Here is a 23825-nt window from a genome sequence, read left to right on the forward strand (position 1 = left end):
CAGTTCATGAATATGGGACTACTGGTCACCATCCTTGGGCTACCAATTTCTGAACTTGACAGCCCACTGGGACAACCAAGGAAAAAAACATTAATTTCGAGCCCTGAACAATAACATTCCATTTGGGTATTGATCGGCAACATGACTTCCGTTTGACACATGTATGGCATGAATGTAAATAAATTGACCTTCTCATTTTGACCATGAGGTCAAGCTGACCACAACACATAACAAAATCAATCTTGTTAAGTTTTGAAGGAAACGCTTTATTCAATATATTATACTTGTACTGATGTACAATCTAATCAGACACAAAGACAACATTTCGGACAATTATTAGGATAAAATTCAGTGCTTTTATCTAAGTATACATTCCAGTTCATATACAATTTCACGCGATTTCTTATGAAAAAATTTTTGACGCTTTTTATAAATAACAACACTTGATAAATAATGGGGGGAAAAAAACATACAAGAAAAAAATCTCTAATTTCTACAAAAAGATGTTTCCATCTGAATTACATTAAACTTTTTTAATATACATCATTATCAAATCAAGCAAAATATTTGAGTTAGATGACACAAAAATGTGTATTTTAAAAATTGCAGCTTGCTATGAATTTTATATAACTTTTGAAAAAAAATATTGACTCAATTTGAATCATTTGACAAATTATGTCAAATTTTTGATATCGCTAAATCAAACATTATCAAAAAATTTGATATCGCTGAAGAAATATTATCAAATGCATTGTATTGCAATTAAGTTTGAAAAAAACAAACATGGTTGTGTTGTCATTTTACATGCTACAAACACAATCTCTTCATTTTCTCGACACATTCGTGGTCAGGAAAAATGAATAACTTTCATATCTTGATAAATGTCTTGCACCTCATTCCCTTTGAAAAAAATTAGACTAAAGAGTAAAATTCATGAAAATCATGCAACGTGTGTCCACAAAAATTCAACTGTAGTTGAGTGAAAGTCGACTAGGAATTATTTTATTCTGTTTTCTATTTACATTGTTTAAATAATGAGTTGTGTAGATTTAGTACGGTGTACGAGTACTTGGTATCATGCAAAATATTAAAGTATCTATCTTGAGTCTGAAGTGGTTATTCTGCAAATGCAGTTATTAGGATGCTGTATGTCGCAAGTCTGTGTTGTGATTGGTTCAACAATCTGATTGACAGTCAGTGCAATGTTGTGATTGGTTCAACAATCTGAATGACAGCCAATGCTGGTTTGTGATTGGTTGGACAATATGAATGACAGTCAAAGCTATGTTGTGATTGGTTCAATAATCTGAATGACAATCAGTGCTATGTTGTGATTGGTTAAACAATCTGAATGCCAGTCATTGCTAGTTTGTGATTGGCTGTACAATCAGAACATTGCAACACCAACTTGTTTTTGGTTGAACAATCAGAATTCTGACAGCACTGTAACAAAGTCGATCTTTAATGCTACAAGAAAATGTGCAAATTCTAAATTTACTCGGAGTTAGATTAGGATTCTAGTACTGCATTTTGTATGTGCATGAAGTGCTAAAACACACCAAAGTCTTCAGTACATGTATCAACAATAAAGAACAGTGAAATCAAAAGACAGGCTAATTGCAGCTGGCATATGACCTTTGACCTCTAAGCAAAGTCAATTTGAATTGAATTGAACACATATAATCTTAGTAGTACTGTCAAAAGATACTAGCACACTACTAAAAATCAACTCTTTTTAGAATCTGCGACTGGAAATGTCACGCCAAGCTCAGGCAATAGTTCAAGATGTACGGCTTCTCAATGTTTTGAATTACATTTTGCATTATTTGTGGTGAAACACACAATGATATTCAAATAAATAAATAAAGGCTACTAAACATGCAACTGAATATTTGCTATGAAATTATCTAAAATAATATTCACTTAGATTTTAAGTCAGCTATGATGTATTGTTCCTGTTTGCCTTGTACAAATCGACAATATCTTATCTATATGTTAAAACTATAAATAGCACTTTCCCGCCAAATATTTTTCAGAACAAAATTCAATCTTCACATAGTTTTATGAACAAATTTCAACAGTTTCATAATTTTTTGTCACAACTAAATTTCATTTTAGACCAAATGCCAAAAAAATAATGAATAAATGATGAAATCATAAATTTTTTATATTTATAAATTATGATATACAAATTACAGCATATTTGGTTTGTGGTTACTGTTCACGTGTCGTACAGCAAAATGGAAATATATTGTTGTGCCAATTTTGAATAACAACAGAGTTTTGACTTCATAAATTCTGAAAATTGTGAAAAGTGAATGAATTTGATATACAATTTTTGTAAATCATTAAATTTTGTACAATTCTGACTGACTGTGTGGATCAGTTATGGAAGTAAAAATTTCATAAATTCAATGGTTTGTCGGACTTCTGACTGAATGATACATTTGCTACTGTTTCAACAGATACAAATACAGTGAAGTCTTAGAGTTGAATCCCCAGTAGCTGCAACTTTTTAGTTTTTTTTCTGTCTATTTTTTTTGTGAATTGAAGAATACATCAAATTGTACATAAAGTCCATCTTTCAAATTACATGAAACAACCTTGACAGATGTACGGGTCATTTTTTTCATTTACCGGTACTATCAAGTTATACGTTTTCTATGCTGATAGGGTTTAATAACAATGTGATCAGACAGACATGTTTTCAATCAGCACGTACAGTATACAGCACAATTGGGCCGACTTTTGGCATTTCACTCACGAGACATGACATTTTTAACACATAGTGCGACAAAGTCAAGTGCAGAATAACAATTACTGAGATGTCATGCACATATTGGATGTAGGTAGTAGACAAATAATCATATTGATTTATTAGTTGGAAGTAAAAAAATTTGAAGCCTTTGGAATAATCAAGTCCATGTGTAAATTTTTCAGCAGAAGCCCATTTCTATTGCACTGTAAAAGAATAGCAATGTTTATCACTTTTTGATGTGATTAGGTAAAGGATCATGTTGTGCACAAGCATGTGCGCATGTGCGCATGTGTGCATGCATGCATGCGTGCATATGTGTGTGCATGTGTGCATGTACGTGTGTTGTTCGTCTGTGTGTTGTGTCTCTGCTATTGCTAGTCTGAAGTAGAAATAAAATCTATCCTACTTAAAAACACATCGAGACACGTCAGTGAAATGCCAAAGTAACTCCATTTATGCTGTAAATAAGTCGAAAATGAGAACAAAAAGGACGAAAAATATAAATTGTACAAGTTGCACCTACTGGGGACTTTCATGACATGATGTTGTCTAAGTAGGTACATCCATTTGATGTACATGTAGGTTTGAAGGCCCTGGTTGTGGACTGTATATCATTGGTTCACCAATACACTGATGGGTACGGAAATCCTCCTCACTTAGAAATATCGTTCTACAGCCTTTACAATCTACGAATTCGTGGCACTGTTTATGTACCGTCAGACTCTTTTGATTCTGGAACACCATACCGCAGATTGGACATTGAAATTCCGGTACGCCGGTTGGCATATCGAAGTCGATGGCATCCAGTTTACTTTTAGGTTTTCGGCCTTTCTTGCTGGGGATACCAATCTCACCGTTAGGATGTTGTCTTGATTTGTGTCGTTCCATGTGATCTTTCCGGGTGAATTTACGGTTACAGATCTCGCATTTATACGGTCTTTCGCCGGTATGGATGACTTCGTGTCTGACAAGTCGGTATTTGTTGGTGAATTCTTTACCGCAAACAAGACATACATGTTGTTTAGTCGGTTTCGGTGCCATGAATCCTGTTAGTATGTTCACGTAATTCTGTTCTCCTGCGTATGTAGTTTCGTTCTTATTATCATACGGAATATCTGTCAGAGTTTGAGCACTGCTACCTTCATTTTGTTTGGGTGAATCATTAACATCGGTAACTGTATTTCCATCTTTGGGATCGGCTTCTGGACTGGTCGTTTCCGTAGCAGCTGCATTCTCCTCTTCCCGATCACCACCTTCAGTTTGTACCACTAACTTACTTTCTCTATCTCGTATTAAATGCTGAACAAAGAAATGTCTGTCTAAATTATCCTTTCGTGAGTACACTTTCTCACACTGGCTACACTTAAATGGTTTCTCTCTGGTATGAATTTTTTCATGTCTCATCTGTCGATATCTTTCCGAAAAACCTCTCCCACAGATGCCACAAAAATACACCTTTTCCTTCTCACGGCCATCAAGTTCTACTTCAGAATCACCATAGCAACCATCTGCTGGCACAGCGTTGTTAGGATACAGGGCATCGTTACTGTTGTTTTCTTGAGAGTCTAAGACATCTGGGTGTTGAAGCATTATGTGCTGTTCGAGTGAGTGTTTCCATGGAAACTTTTCAAAGCAGTGTTTACACCTGAAGACATCTTTAGAATGACACTTTTCATGCTTGAGTAATTTAGATTTTGACGGGAAGCTTTTTCCACAGTCAACACACAGAAAGAGGGTGCCTTGTGGGTTGCCATCTTCCTCGTCATCACCTTTCATCTTCTGACTGTCCTCAGTGTAGCGTTTCCATGACACATTCTCATCAAATTGACTCGCCCACATACCGAGGGATAATGAATCTGTGTCTACAACCACGTCTAGACCCATATCCCTGTCTTTCGGCAGCCCTTTCCCTCTGTTTTGGTTCTCCAGATCTCTCTTATCCGGTGATTTTGCAGACATCCTATTGAGGAGAAGTTGCCTGAGCTGTATTCCGTCATCTTTAGATACATCCTGTTGTGATCGGAAGATTCCTTCTTTAGGAGGACTACTCCCCTCTTGTACCCTACAATTCTCAGCCTCAGTATCAACAAGTGACAGCAAACCATCCCCATTCAAACCTCCAGTATCTTCACCCAAACCATTTTGTTGCTTGATATCTGCAGCATGAACATTAATCAGTGATCTTTCTTCCATCTCGGCTATTTCATAATCATTGCTGTTTTTCACACTGGCGATTTCCTCTTGATCCGAACCATAGTCTATATTGTTACTGACATTTACATCGCCATGGCGATCTGTCTCTACGGAATCTCTATGATCGACTACCTCCATAGATTCTTCCATATTGAACCCATTTTCATTATTTCCGGGGACTCTTACATGATTGTTCTGTTGTTTGAGTTGTCCAACAAAACTAGAACACATATCAACGAGCGGTAAAATTTGATAATGAAATGCAATCTGCATGATGTGTTGAACGTTCTCAGCCGTCAAGTGTATCTCAGCTGTGTATGCAAATTCAATGACAGTGTCTAAGGCCTGCACAAAGTCACTAGTATAGGCTTCATCGGGTGGTAGAAGAGTGCCCCCAGTGGCGAGTTGTTTGTGGAATAATGGACTACAAGCCGAGAGGACAATTCTGTGTGCTTTGATAGCTCTACCGTTGATGTCTAGATGAATATCACAAAACAGTCCCTCCTTTCTCAGTTTATTCATCTTATCCAGCCAATCAGATTGTAGCTGTAGTTTCGTCATTACTGCACTGTATTTTCTGTATTTTGCATCTATAAACAAAATAAATTTACGAATTGAACAGTTGTTGTTACACTTCAGAAGTTTGGGAACTCTGGAAGTTTTGGAGCAAATTTTGGCTGAAAGTTTGGTAAACCTGGAATCTTTATTAGGGTGGTACAGGGGAAGTTTGGGAACCTTGGAGGGTTTTTTTTTTTTTTTTTTTTTTTGTTGTTGTTGTTGTTGTTGTTTGTTTTGTTGGTTTTTTTTTTTTGGGGGGGGGGGGGTAAAGTTTCTATTCATTTCATTTCCTATACCGAGAGAGTTTCTGTATATTTATTAAATTTTCCACCGACATAATTTCCATCACTAGTCACAGGAGATGTAATTTCATTGTTATATCTCGTATCCCACACCAGCCTTATTTTTCATCAACGTTGGGTTCACAGACTTTAATTAGTTCCTCAGGAACTATTCCATGACCTTCACCAGAATTCTGTTTTGTATTACTCTCAAAGAATGTATATTTTGTTTTCATTTTCTGGTGGAATAAAATTCAATTCAATTCAATAATCAACTAACCTGCTATGACAGACATAGTTTGACTGCCTTCCTGTCTTCTTGCAATCTAGTAAAAAGAAAATGACAGTAAGATTTCAGAGAAGTGAACCATAATTAATGACCTTTAAGTACATGATCCCTAAATACACATGACAGACATGTAGACAATCACAGATCTAGTACACTTAATAATAATAATAATTTATTTCTTATAAAAGAGCGCACTACACTGCGTCTCAGTGCGCTTTCCATAACAATATACACTTAACACATAGGCCTTTCGAAAATTTGCCATGGTGGCACTCTACTTCCTGTCTGTGTGAACCTTGGGGGTAGCTCTACTTCCTGTCTGTGTGAACCTTGGGGGTAGCTCTACTTCCTGTCTGTGTGAACCTTGGGGGTAGCTCTACTTCCTGTCTGTGTGCACCTTGGGGGTATACATGGTATACATTACTCCATTAATCATAGAGCACTGTTGCTTTCCTCCATGTCTGAACAATGTAAACATCCCTGATTCACACTTCTACAGAATACAAGGAACAATGCTATTACGAAACCGTACTATGAGGTGATGATACCCCCAATTTGAGCGAGGGCGCTGTATTCTCAATTTCCTGTTTGCAGTCTGCAATGGCTTATTACTGTGTACTTCTAGTTATGAGAAAACAATGTGCTTCCACATCTGTATTCAGTTCAAAATTTGCCACCTACATTACTCTATTGATAAACAAAGTATACCTATAGTAGCTGACATCATAAACACTTATTACAACTGTCATGTATCATACATTGATTTCCTTGAGGTTGGTCACTTCCCAGAATTATTAACAACATCCTGCCTGCTTAAGTCATTTGGTTTTAAATAAACATGAATGTACCTAGTATGACTTCTCACTTTCACAATTCAGTACACACCCAAGGCTTTGTAACACTATTTGAATCTTAGTTTAATTTTTTCTTTTACTGCAAATAGTTTGTTGATATGCAAAGTATAATTATGTAGCGTTAAAAGAAATATTATTTTCTTAATATATTTATCGAGAATGAACACACACACACACACACACACACACACACACACACACACACAAGAGCCATGTGGACACTTGGACAATCATACATGTACACATACAGACATACACATACACAGACACACATTTATACATGCTCAGAAATGTAGACTCAAACACAATGCAAAAGCACATAGACACACACAGACACACAGACAGACACATACACACACACACACACACACACACACACACACACACACACAGAAAGACAGACACACCTTCACATACATTTCACAATGCCTATAACACAACTGGACCTCATTTCAGTTAAAACTGGCATCCATATGAATACTGAAATCCACACGTCATAATCTAAAATACTGAAATGTACAGTGTAGCACAATTACAAAATACATAATCTATAGTAATCTAAATACATAATACCAGGGTATATAATTTTTATAAAGTATTGTAAACCTGGAAATATTCGCTGAAGACTTATTTTCGCTAATTTCACTGGAAAACAAAAAATCAAAAATAAGTACTGACTAAAATTCCTTCTTGCACATGAACACAATGTACCAGTCTGGTAATTAGAGAAAATTAGTCTTTGAAAACTAGCTGAAGACTGTAAAATTGCAAAATCATGTAGTAGTAGTGAAAATATCTAGGTTTACAGTTAACACTTTTTCCTAGAGATGAAACAGTTCTCTAGACATTTCCAAAGGTCATTGTATCGTGTTTCCATTACCCAAAATCACTGTTTGACATCAGTGTACTGTGTTCCCATTACCCAAAGTACTGGTTGAAGTCAGGGTACTGTGTTGTCATGTTGGAACTTAAAATAACACTCATTTGCATAAGTGAAGTAGATAGTCCACAAATGTGTTTGACCACACCCTGACTTGGCAGTACTTATCTTTTATTGTGGACTAGTATAACTACTAACTCAATGTTTTAACAACTATAGATATAGGTAGGACCGTCTTTTCAATAACACACAAATAGGATATGGACTGCTTTAAAATTTACATCAACTATCTCTGGCCAAACTTAGCCCAAAAACTTGTCTTGGTGTTTAGTACTTTCTCAGGAAACTCTATTTGTGATAATAACACCAATAAGACAAATCTCTGTTTAGATGTCCTGACAATTCTGTTGAAAGTATTTTCATGAAAAATAAGTCACTTCTAAATTAATACTGTATAAATTATATACTAGTATAGAAATGGCCTTCTGTTCTTGTGCAACTAGTAAAAATATTTTGCAACTTTACTGGGGTATTATTATGTAAACATGAAAGGACTTCCTTTCTACAAACAGTAAATATATTTTGAAAATGTAGTTGTACATGAGTAAATATATAAACGGTTATATTTTCTTGTATAAGTGGTAAAGATATATTTAACTGCTGGTGCTGTTAACTTGGCAAAAACTTGTCAGAATTTATCGAAACCCTTTGATTTGAGTTTTGTTGAGATCATCCAGTTTTCATTTTGGTCAAGTTATATTGTAAATGTAATGAGGTACATATAAATGGCTTTTCTGTCTCATGCAAACAGCAGATACATCATGTGACTGTGTCATTCTTAGTGTTGTAATATAGGGTATATCAGCAATCATGAAGAGTATTGATGGCAATAATTGTCAAGTGCAACGTTTTATGGTCTCTTGATGTACATGAAGTTATAGGGAGGTAGTATGTTATAAATAAATAATAGGTGACCTTGGTGTAATATTTAATTGATACTTTCTTTGGAGATTTGGAATCTTTTGACAATACACATGTCTGAGGTTGGTCATGGGTTACTTCAATCTGTAATGTGGAAGTTATACTTTAGGGGCGGATAAGGTGTGTGTGAGTGTGAGTGTGTGTGTGTGTGTGTATGTGTGTGTGTGTGTGTGTGTGTGTGTGTGTATGTCTCTATGAGTGCTTCACATGTGTGTGTGTGTGTGTGTGTGTGTGTGTGTGTGTGTGTGTGTGCTGGGAGGGGGTGAGGGATTTTGTGGGGAGGGGGAGGGCAAAGAATTAATTAATGAACTGGTTACTCGATTAGTTTGATGACTCTAGACATAACTAGTAGTACACCCATGATGCTGCTGCTGATAGGTCTACAAAAATTTGGGATTCCTATCTAGACTCTGTGAGTAGAAATTTTCACTTTGAAAGAAGTATCTAGGTGGTACCTCCTACTTGTTCCATAGACCGGAAACCACACCTTTGCATGTATTTCTATGATCATTATAAAGTATACAAGTGTAAATACTTGACACTTCTCTGACTTGTACAAAATACATACTTCATAATCAGACAACATCATCAACCTTAGCAGAGGGAACACTGAACACAATTTGAATATAAAGGACCATGTTTCAATCCCTGGGTCATCACATTAGTGTTATCTTAATACTAAGGATTACATGTGATCATTCATTTGTTGAGAACCATCGTTTCTGTACCTCTCACAGACAAGTGTGATTTTTTAAATACAAAAATCCTGCTCTAAGTGAGCCTTTGACAACTGCAGCCACCACTATATACAAAGAATTTGACATATACATGACACAAACCTTAGTTTGGTTTTGTATTCCATACAATGTAGCCTTTTGATCTCTGGTCTGGTGTGTCTTTGGTCTGACTTCATTATTTGCATCTATCAACTTCCCCATACCTTCCAATCTTTGTGGTTTAGATGCCTTTCTTCCTCTCCTGGGTGTTGCCACAGGACTTGTTATTTGTTGTGGTATGAAATCTGTAAAAGTTAAACATACAATTATACAGTCATTGTGCTTCTTGTATATTGATGAATTATGGATGGATGTGTGTGTGTGTGTGTGTGTGTGTGTGTGTGTGTGTGTGTGTCTGTGTGTCTGTGTGTCTGTGTGGATGGATGTGTGTATGTGTGTGTGCATGTGTGTACACACATGCATACACACATCTACATACATACATACATACACATACATACATACATACACACATACATACATACATACATACATACATATACACACATACACATATGTGCACACATAGGCACACACACACACACACACACACACACACACTCACAAGGTAATCGGTCCAATGCTAAATGTAAGTTGTTCTCTCACACAAATGTCCACACACTGAACACTTTTACCATGCCTACCGTATGTATTAAAGTTGTACAATAATTCTACATAAGTATTCAATTGAAAATTGACACCCACCATTCTCCTAAATACTTAGCATCTCATTGACCTTGCCAACAAATGTCTATTAAAGTAAACCACTGTCATAAATCATAGAATCAATTTCCTTAAGGTTTGCCAGTACTGTGAAATGCTGACAACTTCCTGTGTGACATCAGTACATTGCATGTAATTTATGGCTTACTCCATTTCACTTTCATAAGCAATAAGGTCAAAGGTCATGTCACACAACCACATAATACACCCAAATGTTTTTGTTTTTAATTTGGCTCTACTTATGAACGTTTGCATATCCAATTTTTGACCAGTGTGCCTGCTAAGCCAATTTGACATGTCACTGATGCACAGAATTTTTAGTCACCAATTTCTAGTGACCGTACCAAAATTTGGTGTTCTCCTTTCTCTTACTGTATATATCACTGACTCACAAGAAATGTCAGTTTTTATCATATTGACCCACAACAACAACATTTGGCTACCATTAGCAGGCAATCTGTTTTTGACTAATTTTCTTATTTCATACACATTTTCTGAAGAGCAATTTGTTAACATAGTTTTCATGAAAAAGACAAGGGGAAAGGAAAGGGAGGGGGGGGGCAACAGGATCTCTCTAACAATTGAATACATCACTAACACACATGAATTTAGTCTTTCAATGGAACGTACACTGGAGATGGGTGACAATTAACATCTAAAGTGAAAGAGGTTGACTGAAAGCTGTCTAGCATCATTATTTATGTCTATCAACTTCCCCCTACCTTCATATCTTTGCGGTTTTGACGCCTTTCTTCCTCTCCTGGGAAGTAGAACAGGATCACTGATTTGCTGTGGTATTGAATCTACAGACACAAAAATAAGTCATCAGAATAACCTATAGGACTTGACGGCATACTTTGGGTTAGAAAGGGGGGAGGAGGAGGGGGGGGGGGGGGGGGCAGTACGTAGGCAAAATATATTCCAGTTCCCAAGGTATTTATCAGAGTTACCTTCCAAGTGTTTTGGCTTAGGGTGGTGACTAGGTAAAATCTACCTAAGTTTCTAAGGTATGGGATAAAAAATCTACAAGTGTTTCAACATATTTAACAGAGTTCCCTACCAGTGTTTTTGTTAAGGGAACTAAATATGTGAAATACACAAGAGTTCTTTTAATAATTCAATTTTCAAGGGTTTCAAGTGTTTTTTTTATTGAGAAGAGTGTTTAGGTAAACTTGGTATTTTAACAAGTGATTCCTACTACTGTTTTTGTGAAGTGCAGTAAGTAGACCAAATCTACCTGAGTTCCCCAACAATTTTACTCAATGGTTCCCTACCAATATACCAGTAATGGTACGAGGTATGAAATGCTATGCAAGTTTTACAACCCCTAATCATCTCCCCCTCTCCCTCCCCCACCCCATCTCCCTCTACATCAGGGTTAGCAAAAATGCTGTGATATCACAAGTTAACTGTGCACAGACATGTATGTATCAATGCTTGCTGTGGGTAAAATAATTCACTAATCTGGATAAAATATAGACAGAGACATTACTATAGAAGTCAGACTAAACCATAAACATTGGAGCAACATCTAAGTTTAAACAGAGTTTTAGCCCACAGACTTGTCTTGGGGGGGGGGGGGGGGGGGGGTACAATCTTACAGTACATTAGAGTTTTCTCTACACCAAACCCTAACAAATGCATGTGGAAGTGTAGCAATCTGTCATGGGTTTGACATTACCACCAACAGCTCTGTCAAAATCTAAGTGGATATTGTACATAAACCTATGATGTAATCATGCACCCCCCCCCCCCACACACACACACACACACACGACTTGAATTAGGAGGGTGGTCTAATAGTACCAAAGTCATTACAAGATCCACACATGACTTGAATTACATGTAGGAGGGTGGTTTTATAGTAACAAAGTCAACACAAGATCCACACATAATGCTATTGGTAATTTAAAACCAGGCCAGGTTTCTGTAGTCAGGATGCCAACATGGTCTCTCTATAAACTAAACATGTGTAAATCTCATGATGTCATACAGGAACTATAGGATTCTGTGCTTCCAAGGGCAAAAGCCTTGGCCTTGAGGTAGAGTACATTTGTGTACTTGAGACAGTAACACCAAGATAAGTTGATTGTAACACCTCCAGACAAGTGTATTGACTAATGAGTTATTTACAAATGTACACCAATCAAGACACCCCTAGAGGTATTAAAACAAACGACAGTCTTACCTTTCTTCAGAAAATATCGATTAGCTCCATACGGTGTTCTCCTGATATCATCTTTTTTGAAATGTTGTTCACAGAGGACAGAATTAGCTGTGATGTCATCAATAGTGTCTTGCCTCTTGATTTGTTGGCACCACAGAGTCCGTCTTGGTTCGTCTTGAGGAAATCTAAAGAAATGTATTCCCGATGGATTTCCGTCTTTATCCAGCTGTGTATTGCTACATCCAGGGGCAAAACATTCCCTTCCTTGTCCGTTTTTCTTCCTTGTCTGTGAATGAAATCAATTCACTGTCGTTAAAAAATCTTAGGGGACAAATTTTATGATGCAATTTAAAACTTAGCCAGGAAATCGTTGCTCTCAAAGCGATATCAAGTTACAATTCAAGCAAGTATATTAAGTTCAAATTTCAAAACAATATATATTTCTGGAATAACGTTTGCTGACACAAGTAACTTTTTTTCTGTCTATGTTCTAACAGTTAAACTTAAAAATAAAAGTTGCCTTCTGTGGCATAAACTGGCAATGATTACTGCTGTTAACCATTATAGATGGCAGTATGGTGAACTACCAATCTGATTAAAATCTGATGTAGATGTCGGCTAATCGTTCATTGCTATTTTACCTTCGTTATTTTGCCTGAATTGACCTTCTTGGTACATAGCCTGATCGCCTCCTCTCCTCCTCTAGATCGTAGAGGAGGCGATCAGGCTAAAAAATGTAAACATGTACCAAGAAGGTCAATTCAGGCAAAATAACGAAGGTAAAATAGCAATGAACAAATAGCCGACATCTACATCGGATTTTAATCAGATTGGGTGAACTACATGTATCTTTCTAGGATGTCAATGATTCATGTTTGAGTCTATTTATTTATTAATAAACAGCAATACATCCATAATCTGGGTTTCCATGCAATTGCAAAATACAACAAATACCAATTATAAATTTATTGTTACATTTGTACTCATGATTACTTGCATCTGTGCATGTGCATACTTGGTGGTATCTATGCACAGTGTAGTGTAATATCAAAAACATTACTGCATACCAGCATGCAAATGCAGGGGTGAACAAATCATTTTGTGAACTGGTGGTCCCCGGACCAGTGCCTTAAAAAATCCAGTGGTCCTGCTGAAAGAATTAGTGGTCCCAGGTCCTGCTAATGTGAAACATTAAATCTTGCCTATGAATCTGTATATTCAGACGACTTTTAACATAGTTATTAACAGTAAAGGTACTGGTCCAACGGACCAGACAAGGTAAAATTTGTGTGGTCCACCCAAAAAAATCAATATTCCCGCACCCAGGACCAGTGGATTTGTTCACCACTGAAATGATATGCTATGCTTATAGAGTGTTACATGGCAAAATTCTTTTTTTTTCTTCTCTTTCTTTTTTTCAATTTTTAACAGAAGTAACTTTAAAACTAACAGAGTAAGGTTCTTTGTAGTATTGTTAAACAAAAAAAACCACACGGTTGAAATAATATTCTGACTTAGAAGTACCAGCATATCAATTCCTTACACATATTAATGTGTTCCAAAAATAACACGGTTTCCAAGAATTCAAGTCATGCGGGTGTGGAAAGACTGTAGCAATTATTATAAAGCCTAAAGGGATGTACCAGTCACTCACTGAAACTGAATGTTGGGATGTTATGCTGTCTAAGTGGTATAAATGTTCCCTAACAATATACATTATGTACAGTTCAAGAAGGGGTCACCGATTCTGGTGATGTGGTTATCATTGTTATGTGAGGTGACCTAGGGGATCTTATTATCATTGTTATGTGAAGTGACCTAGGGGATCTTATTATCCTTACTATGGGAAGTGACCTAGGGGATCTTATTATCATTGTTATGTGAAGTGACCTAGGGGATCTTATTATCCTTGCTATGTGAAGTGACCTAGGGGATCTTATTATCAATGCTACGTGAGGTGACCTAGGGGATCATATTATCCTTACTACGGGAAGTGACCTAGGGGATCTTATTACATGTATAATTACCATTGCTATTGAAAGTAACCTTGGCAATCTTATTATCCTTACTATGGGAGGTGACCTAGGGGATCTTATTATAATTGCTATGACATAAGGGACCTTGTTATCATTGCCTTGGAAGGTGACCTAGGGGATCTTAGTATCGATGTTATGAATATAAGGTGACCTAGGGGATCTTATTATCATTGCTATGGAAGGTGACCTAGGAGAACTTATCATCATTATGGAAGGTGACCTGTAGGGGATCTCATTATCATTGCTATGAAAGGTTTTATTAACTTCATGATACTAGATATTGGAGCTAAAATGTACCTTTGTGCCTTGAGACATTCTCAAATGAAGAGTGCACACAAAATAACTGTAGCTTTGGATGGTACTTTTACTCAGGAAAATGAAATTTATGGGTGCCATGCAGCATTACTGGTCACTGTCTTTCTATTTCTACCAAACAAACTTTCCATATTTCAACAATTTTCAAAATCAAAAATCTAAGTATTAACTCAACACATTTTACTACCCATGACAGAAACAGTGCATCTAAATCTGGCTTTGCTGGTCATTTTAATCCATATACATACATATACATATACATCAACCAGCTTCCTTTGTCTTTGCCACTGTATAATATATACAAGTACCACTTTTACAAAGAATGATACATAGAACACAAACCCAGCAGTAGTCCAAAACACTTCCACTTTTCTAAACATCATATCTAGACTACTAATTTACCCACTGCTCACTTTGAGCTAGCCTACACGTATATATACATGTATGGTGGTAGTCTGTTAGACTACATGTAGTAATAATATGAACATCAATATAAAATTTCAATGCAATTCAGAGTACTGTACCAGCAATAGCATTTTACCTCATGCAGTACAAGACGGTCAACTTATTATCATTGCGTGCCGATAGTAAAATAATGCATGTGTAGCATATGGAGCAGAAGTTCTAGTGTCGAAGTCATTAATTTTATGACAAACCTACATGTAATATGATGTAGGTGGGAGAATTATATTGCAGGTATCGAGAATTGCAGTCAAGAACACTTTACTACTAAACTTTTAAGAAACAATATACCTCAATTACTGTTGTTACTCTCTGTTAGACCAGTGGAAATCAATAGAAAATTGAAGATGAAATAGTTCACCTGGCTAAATATGACTACCATGTCTACAAGTCAAATTAGAACCATGGTAATGCAATATATTATCAATTGCATTATCCTTGGTAATTTCAATATATATTGAAATTTCATAAAATATGACATGCTATCATGAAAGTCATAGTGGCGGAAAGCAGAGTCCCACTAGAGTGTAACAAAGTTGCATAAATTGATGGAATGAGTGGCAGCAGTCCAAGGATAATGCTGAGACCATAGGGAATGAATTAATTCAGTTTACTATGTGTAACTTACAAGGTATGTAGGAATGCTGTCCAATTTGCTAGTCCAGTGGAAGTCTGATGCTAAGGTACAAAAGTCCTATAGTATAAGCATTACGATCATCTCCACCGTAAGATGTATCGCCAAATAGATTTTTCCAGCACAGAATTCTGTTTTTACCATCAACAGTAATACATTGTGGTTTATTTATGCTATAAACATGATGATGTCATAGTGTCTTTATGTCACTTACATGTAAATTCAAACCAAATGCTGAGTTTGTGAGGTTAACAACGTAACCAATTGCAAACCCCCTGTTAGAGTCAGTCTGTATGATGGATTACTACTGATATGCGCTGTTCATCCCTTCCCCAGCAGGAGACTTACCATAGCTACATGTAGATTGTCCACTGTCTGTTTGACTATAACGCTAGAAAGAGATCACAGAACAACTATACGTGTAGTAACTAGACTACAAAAAATGTAGCATTTGGGTAGATTAGTGCTAAAATCAAGATAGCACTAATGTGTGTTAGCAACTGGGAGGGTTGATACCTACACTAGCTCTACATGTATGTTAACACCAAGCTAGCTCAGCACTAGCACTAGGCTAGCACAAATACTATAGTACACCAGCATATGTTAGCACTTGAAGGGCTCTAGTACTAGGCTAGCACTAATAGTACACCAGCATATGTTAGCATTTGAAGGGCTCTAGTATTACTATTAGTATTTACATCAGGCTAGTTTATCTCCATTTCATGTGTTGTACTCTAGTATAAGTTATCGAGTGCTATCCTTCATTGAATCTCTAAGTCTAAGATCTCTCTTTGGGTTAGAGACCACATTGGCATCCAGACTACTCCATGAGGTTCACTCTGAACAACTGGAACAATAGGAAAACCAGACCGGCTACATTTGTGTACCTAACGTTCAATAAATGTGTGAAAAAAAACAACAACTCATTCTTCAATCACAGCTGTGTCCTGCAGTAAAAGTTGTCTTATCTAGCAAAGTATTAAACACAATACCCTTACCTGGCTAAGTAATCAATTTTGACCGACTTATGTACAGTCTTCTGGTGAACACTTCCTGTTTTAGGTGTAATATAGGGTGTTTTAGCTGTAATATAGAGCAACGCCCCCTCTCAATATGGCATTGTCACCTTATTTAGAACAGCAATAAAACCACACAATATTTTACACACACACACACACACACACACACACACACACACACACACACACACACACACATACACACATACACACACACACATTAATTTTTCCTACACCAGTTATTTATCAAAACCTGTAACATTTTTAATGAAGCATGCTAGTTATAGATGCACCCCTCAATTCTAACAAAACTCTATTAACATTTGCAAATCTATTCATTCACTTAAACAAGACACCATAGATTTTAATACCATACCTTTACAGGCACCAATTTGTACTAAAAAAAACAGTATTAGTTACACCATACCACAACACTTCATTCTAAGCATTTCTACCCTCATTATTCACAATACATTTATAAATTTAATGTAGTGTCTCAAATTTCTCGATACCAATTATTACTCAGTTCCCAATTATCCCTCTTCTTTTTTTCATGGGACCCAACCGTCTTTTTTCCACCGTACTTCTTTTAATAATACACTCTCACTTTTAAAACAAATCATACGCAACACATATTAATTTCATAGTGACTATCGGTACACACCATGGCAGCCTAGTGTCAGGATTGTTGTTTCTAAGTTCTACATTATTCTTTGAAGCATGCATTGTTAAGATGTACAAATGTACAGTGCATGTGTTTTATCACCATCAGTGTATGCACCACGTGTGAAATTTGAAGCATGTATTACTATTTTTATGAAAACTTCATGAAACTATAATTATTAGCAAATGGAAGTTAATGGTCAGTCATGCTACAAATCACTATCTTAGGGGGTCTAACACTAGGTCTACTTGTTACCTAACCCCCTAGCTTTGATATAAATATAACTCCTGTTTGGTTAGTCTACTGTGCTACAGCCTTACACTGAATAGACTAACTCTACATTTGTACATGAAAGGCAGAAGTAAACTTTGTGGTCAGTCACGGTTGATCCTATTAATCAGCACATTAGGGGGTCTGACCCAACTCCCTAGCTTTGATACAAAGATGTATTTTCTGTTCAGCAAGTCCACTGTTTTACATTCTTGTTGAATAAGGCTGACACATACTATCATTTTCACTGTTTGGTTCTCATATACGTACATGATTCACTGAAGAGAGGTCAACGATCTTGTCCTGAATGTACTAGTAATCTAGGATACAGTTGTATTTCCTTTCTGGTAGAGGCTATTATCTGACTATTCTGGAAGTATGCCATAATGTCTGTCGGAGTCGACAGATCACAAAACACAACAAAAGTCAACAGCATGGCAATAATAATAGTGTGAAAAGTTACTTTTATATAATAATAAGGACATAAATAATGAAACCATGTACTTTATTTTCAAGCATGTGATTAGAGTCCATTGACTAGAATAGATCATGCGTTTAAATCCTAGCTTGTCCTTGCTTGTAGTCACGTCCCTGACAAACAATTTCTCAATTTGCATGGATAGGAAATCCAGTTACTACCATATTTGCTTGACTGCCATCCAACTATTCCAACATACACATGTAATTGAAGGACATTACTACTGCCTTCCTTATCAAAGGGAATGCGTGTCTCTGTCTCTCGTTCCTTCAACTCCAAGGAACACAAACCACCTGGGTGTGGTCAGGACCTTTCTAAATTCTACCATAAGTACATAGGATACGAGAGACAGTTGATTAACATTTTTTTCTATGCACTACCACTCCTTACTTATTAACCAATACTGGATTATTAAGTCAAGTATTTTTGGAAATGCCCATGCTGTACAACACAATACATCATGTACCAAACCCAGGTGATTCTAGAGTCCCCATCTTTTCCTGACCTTTCACCTTTGACCTTCCATGACCTTTCAAACAATGACAAATTTTCCTTTATTCCTCAGTACACCGTTATGAATTTCAAGGAAAAAGTTCAGGTTAGAAAAGAGATTATGATTTTTTTCTGTACCTACATATGTAACCTTTCTCCCCTGACCTCCCATGACCTTTTGCTTACAATGACAAATGTTCCTTTCTTCCTCAATTCACAAATTATAAATTTCAAGGAAAACAATTATATCAAAGAAAGGTTAGAAAGGAGACTGTGATTTTTTCTATACCTCACTTCTTTCCTGACCTTTCACCTTTGACCTACCATGACCTTTCAAACAATGACAAATTTTCCTTTATTCCTCAATACCCAATTATAAATTTCAAGGAAAAATGAAGTGAAGGAAAGGTTAGAAATGACTACACTATCAGTCCATGTGATTTTTTTGTATGCCTTAAATCTGTTATGACCTTTCACTCTTGACCTCATGACCTTGCATATAAATCATAATTTTCATTTCACTATAATAAATTTCAAAGAAATAATCAAGTGTGAACTGAGAAGGATACTGTTGCTACCATGTAATAAAGCAGCCTAGAATTACAATGTATGTGAAATTGTAAGATCTTTGAATATATAGATTCTGGATTATTACAAGTCTCGACATTACTTTTATTTTTATTTATTTGTTTGTCGGACAAATTTACCACATGTTGACAAAACAAAAATAATGACCTATACATAAGTCATGACTATTAATACATGGAATTCAAGCCACTGTGTGCACAGTAACAATCAATGATTAGAGCACAGGTAAATCATCGAGCAATTTCATGTAACAGATTGGTATATATTTGAACATACACAATGAATGGTACCAGTGACCAGCTGTGCTAGGTACGTACATGTAGGAGTAGTGTGGCCAGTGCTGGAAACTCCCACCCCAATTTTAGACCCACTTTGACCAAAAATCAATACCCCATTTTAGACCATTACAGGTTTTTAAAAGATGAAAGTTTAGACCTAAATATATTTTCCTTCGGAGACAACATTTTTGGGGCAATTAATGGCAGTTATGATTTGTAAAGTACAGTGGACCATATTTTAGACCAAGCAAAATGGAAAATAATGCAAAGTAGACCCCATTTTAGGTTCTTCAGCTTGAAAAAAAACAGTCCCCATTTTAGACCAAAGGGCTATAAAACGCACCCCAAAGCAGGGAGACACATACACAATATGTATACTCAAATAAGGGGAGTAGCCCCTCCCCCTCCCATTCTCACAAACCACAGCTGATATTTCATGGCCTTTCGGTGGTGTGTGTGTTGGACGGTGCTGTAAAAGAGGCTGCGATTTACAAATCATGGCCCTTCCAAGAAATAACAATTCAGTACTGCACTGACAAAACTAGCGACTTCCATTCTATCACCCTACCCTTGTAAACTAAAATTCCTCAACACTAATGTCATCTCTTTCAGTTTGCTAAATGCATTCTAATTTAAACTGGGAGGGGTCTAAAAATCATTACACATTGGGTGGGCCTCACTCAATAAGACTTTTTGATGTAAGTGTTTGAAGTTACACATATATATGTAAAGGGGAAAGTTTGAATCTATTTATAACTGACACCCACTTGAGGTTAATTAATTGAGTTTCATTCTCCAGTACATCTCTGTTCAGCCAAAAAAAAACACCAAATGAGTGCATTTTACACTAATCATGTAGTTTTAACACTACACCCTCTATTTTCTGTTGGAATGTGTACAACTTGCCCTGCATGTGGTCAGAAAAGCAGTGCCCACTAAAGTTGTGCTTCTGACTGCATTGGATTGATTATGTCGGAACAATATTGAACTTTTTCATTCATATTTTTGGGATCATGTCATCTCTATTTTTGTGTTATGTTTTTAGAATTTTTTCGATTTTCGTGTCAATTTTCAAAATAATTTTCTTTACTACATATGAAAAATTTTCAGTTGACAGGAAAATTTTCTCAACTCTTCTCATTGATATTTCATTGCTTTTCAGTTAATAAAATGGAATACAGTGAGATATAAATATTATATTTTATGTATGGCCCCCCAAAAAAGAAGTTTCTGGTCAGCGCGCATCACTTAAATACCCTTGTGTCGGTCTTTTTTGTGTGTGTGTTTGTCCAGCCCATGCAGTCTGCACATTTGTAGGGAAACACAAAAATAAGCCTCCCTACTTCAGTGAAGACAACTGTAGAGCCAATCATGAACAAGCGAATGACATCTGCCCCACATGTATACACTTGCTCTAAAGTACTAAATAAAAAGAACAGTCACTGCTATAAATAGTAGACTGTGTGACAGTGAAGGTTTGTTGAGAATAAAAAAAAAAAAAAAAAAAAAAAAAAGTGTCATTTTGGACAAACTATCCTGACCAGAAACAATTCCTTCGTCTTCTTTTTTTGGCCTAATTTACAAGTTTTTAGTGAATGTGAGCAATACATGTATGGTTATAAAAAAAAAATTCAAATTTTGAAATATGGAAATGTAGTATTATGAAATAATGGTTATTCATTTCATGTGAACTTCTACAATTCAGGGTTCACACTGAACTTCTACACTGAGTAATCCTAAAGATTTAGTCTTGAAAGGTAATGATTTCAGCTTTAGTGTTATATTGATATCCATTGGTCCAAGATATAGATACAGTGTTTATTCGTGACATGCCCTGGACTATTGCTAATTTGAGTCCAGCAGCAAGTACAGAGTTGATACAAAATGCTTCAATTGATAACAATGCAACTATAAATTATATATACAACTGTATTGCGAGGATTTCACCGCTTTTTTTAGAACATCACTAGAAAACAAGTAACATTTACAGTGTCCAATATGTAAATTCAATACAAAAATCTCAGGAGGAAATGTACTTCAAAATGGTCTGTACAGTTTGAACAGCTTGGAAGAATGTACGGCTCTTCAAAATGTAGAAAAAACAAACAATAAATAAATAAATAACTAAATAACAATTCTCAATGCAAGACCACCAAGCATGTGTTAATTAACCTCACCAACCCTAAAAATAACCACACACCTAAGTAGCCTCTTTACTCATAAATCAACAGAGACTGTTTTGTACATTTTTTTTTTCAATTTAATAAATAAAAAAAATAAATAGATATAAATAAATAAATAATAAAATAGCAATAAATTTACTATGTTTCCGTGACGACAAACTTGTGGTACTTAAAGTATGTGGCATGATTACATAAAATATATTTAATACAAAAATATTATTAATTGTGACTTTTAAATTTTACTTGACATGTGTATGGTTGAATTAACTTGCTAGCTGTGGATGTCATTCTATTATTTTTTTAATTCTGGAACAACTTCTATTTTAAAATAAAATTATTCACGCTATCATTTTTTCCCCCTATAAATTACTAATAATCTGTTAATACTCTACGGTGACAGAGCTTGGCAGAATAAGCATGGTAACTTATTAATATTAAATTTATTCAAAAATAAATAAACTACCTGGTGGTGGGGGGGGGGGAAGTTTGGAAAAAATATACAGGGGGGAGGGGTCACGGTTCTGAATGGTACAAGCCAGATTTTGCAACACTGATAGCAATCAAAATAAACAAACTGTTTGCATGAATACTTAACCCTCCCTCTGTAACAACACAGAAAGGGGGCCATCACTATGTACGATGCATAAAGTGAGTTACACCCAGTTTTACTGGTTGGGGTTATTGTCCTTCACAGCGCCATGGTGTGAGGTCGTTCTCATAATACTTAGAGCAATATTTCTACAATGACGCCGAGTTGTGTATATTGTTATATAAGGTCAGAATAACCCCCAAAATTTCATTTTTCATTTTAAAAATTAAAGGCCACATTGACAATGGAACGCCCTCCTGAAATAAAAACGCCAACGTTTATTATTTCAATGATATTATAACGAAAAGGGTCAAGGTCATGGCTGTATAACTTAACCTAGCGTGACGCTCAGTCTATATTCCATGGAATTTAACCTCTCGCTAATTCGACTCCCTCTATATTTTGTCAATATCATACCTTAAAAATTCCACAAACGAAATACAGTCGTTAGGAGAGCTGGGTAAAAAAAATGGAGAAGTGTGAACTACGTGCGGAATTACCTGAAATAGACCGACACACCCTGGTGCAGTGACGTCGTCGAAATATGGTACGGCTTCCATACTCGTATCTCCTCCCCATACGCCGTGCCTCACTCGCTCTCTCCAACCTTCGTTTAGAACAAAGCGCTCGTCTACTCCCTCTCGGTATCAATATTTTGTTTCCGACCAGTCTTCGGTTATAATGTCGTTGAAAGTCGCTGGTCCGATTGGTATGATTTTATCCCGTAAATATTACTCACAAAATGTATTTTCTCGAAGACGGAACTACTCTGCCCTTCCTGCCTCCTCCGCAGTCTAAGCCTCGGTTCCACATACAAAGGCAAGGTCAAAGGTTACATCAAATTCCAGCAAGTGAATGTCGGCGCCCTCAATAGTGATATGAAGCTATAATTGGATATATTATTTTATATTAAAAATTTTGATATTGAAATTATTTATTCGCTGCAAAATTTTAGTTACTTTTTATATTACTACCCCATGAAATACATTCTTATGATAGATAATATTTCGAACTCTAAAATGCATTTTGTGAAGGCATATTAAGGGCCTAGGTAGTACTAGTAGCTAGTGGCCGGTCCTAGGCCTGTCACAGTATGTCTGGCCGGTGCTTTTTAAATTACACAAATTAGGCAACCGACTGTAAATGTTGCAATAATCACAGATAAAAGGGGAAAAAGAAGTGCATCGTTCGTATACTTTGACCTTCACTTAGGGATGGACCATTTGATATCCGGGGGGGGGCTTGGAAGATTTGGATAGGAAAAAAACACGCCTAATGGATTTGCTTGAAAAAAAATACGGATATAAGTGGGTGATGAAAAAAAAGACGGAGATTGCTGCTAGGAAAAAAATTCTTG

The 23825-nt window shown here is 36.2% G+C and overlaps 1 protein-coding gene across 1 annotated transcript; it reads right to left on the bottom strand.

Moving 5' to 3' along the window:
• Positions 1–289: 289 nt before the first annotated feature.
• Positions 290–23255, bottom strand: LOC144445507 (uncharacterized). The gene is made up of 6 exons (XM_078135093.1): positions 22969–23255; positions 12482–12746; positions 11016–11096; positions 9634–9815; positions 6071–6116; positions 290–5541 (listed from the first exon to the last, which is right to left on the bottom strand). The coding sequence occupies exons 1-6, from the start codon at positions 23026–23028 to the stop codon at positions 3308–3310; spliced, it is 2868 nt and encodes a 955-aa protein (XP_077991219.1). The 5' UTR covers positions 23029–23255; the 3' UTR covers positions 290–3307.
• Between the last annotated feature and the right edge of the window lie 570 nt (positions 23256–23825).

The sequence above is a fragment of the Glandiceps talaboti genome, chromosome 14, assembly GCF_964340395.1.
Source record: "Glandiceps talaboti chromosome 14, keGlaTala1.1, whole genome shotgun sequence".
Classification (NCBI taxonomy): domain Eukaryota; kingdom Metazoa; phylum Hemichordata; class Enteropneusta; family Spengelidae; genus Glandiceps; species Glandiceps talaboti.

Coding starts and splice junctions, on each gene's coding strand:
- LOC144445507 (XM_078135093.1), bottom strand. CDS start 23,028: ATGGAAGCCGTACCATATTTCGACGACGTCACTGCACCAGGGTGTGTC. Junction 12,747..22,968: donor GGTGTGTCGGTCTATTTCAG/GTAATTCCGCAC, acceptor TTTCATTCACAG/ACAAGGAAGAAAAACGGACA. Junction 11,097..12,481: donor TCGATATTTTCTGAAGAAAG/GTAAGACTGTCG, acceptor TTGTGTCTGTAG/ATTCAATACCACAGCAAATC.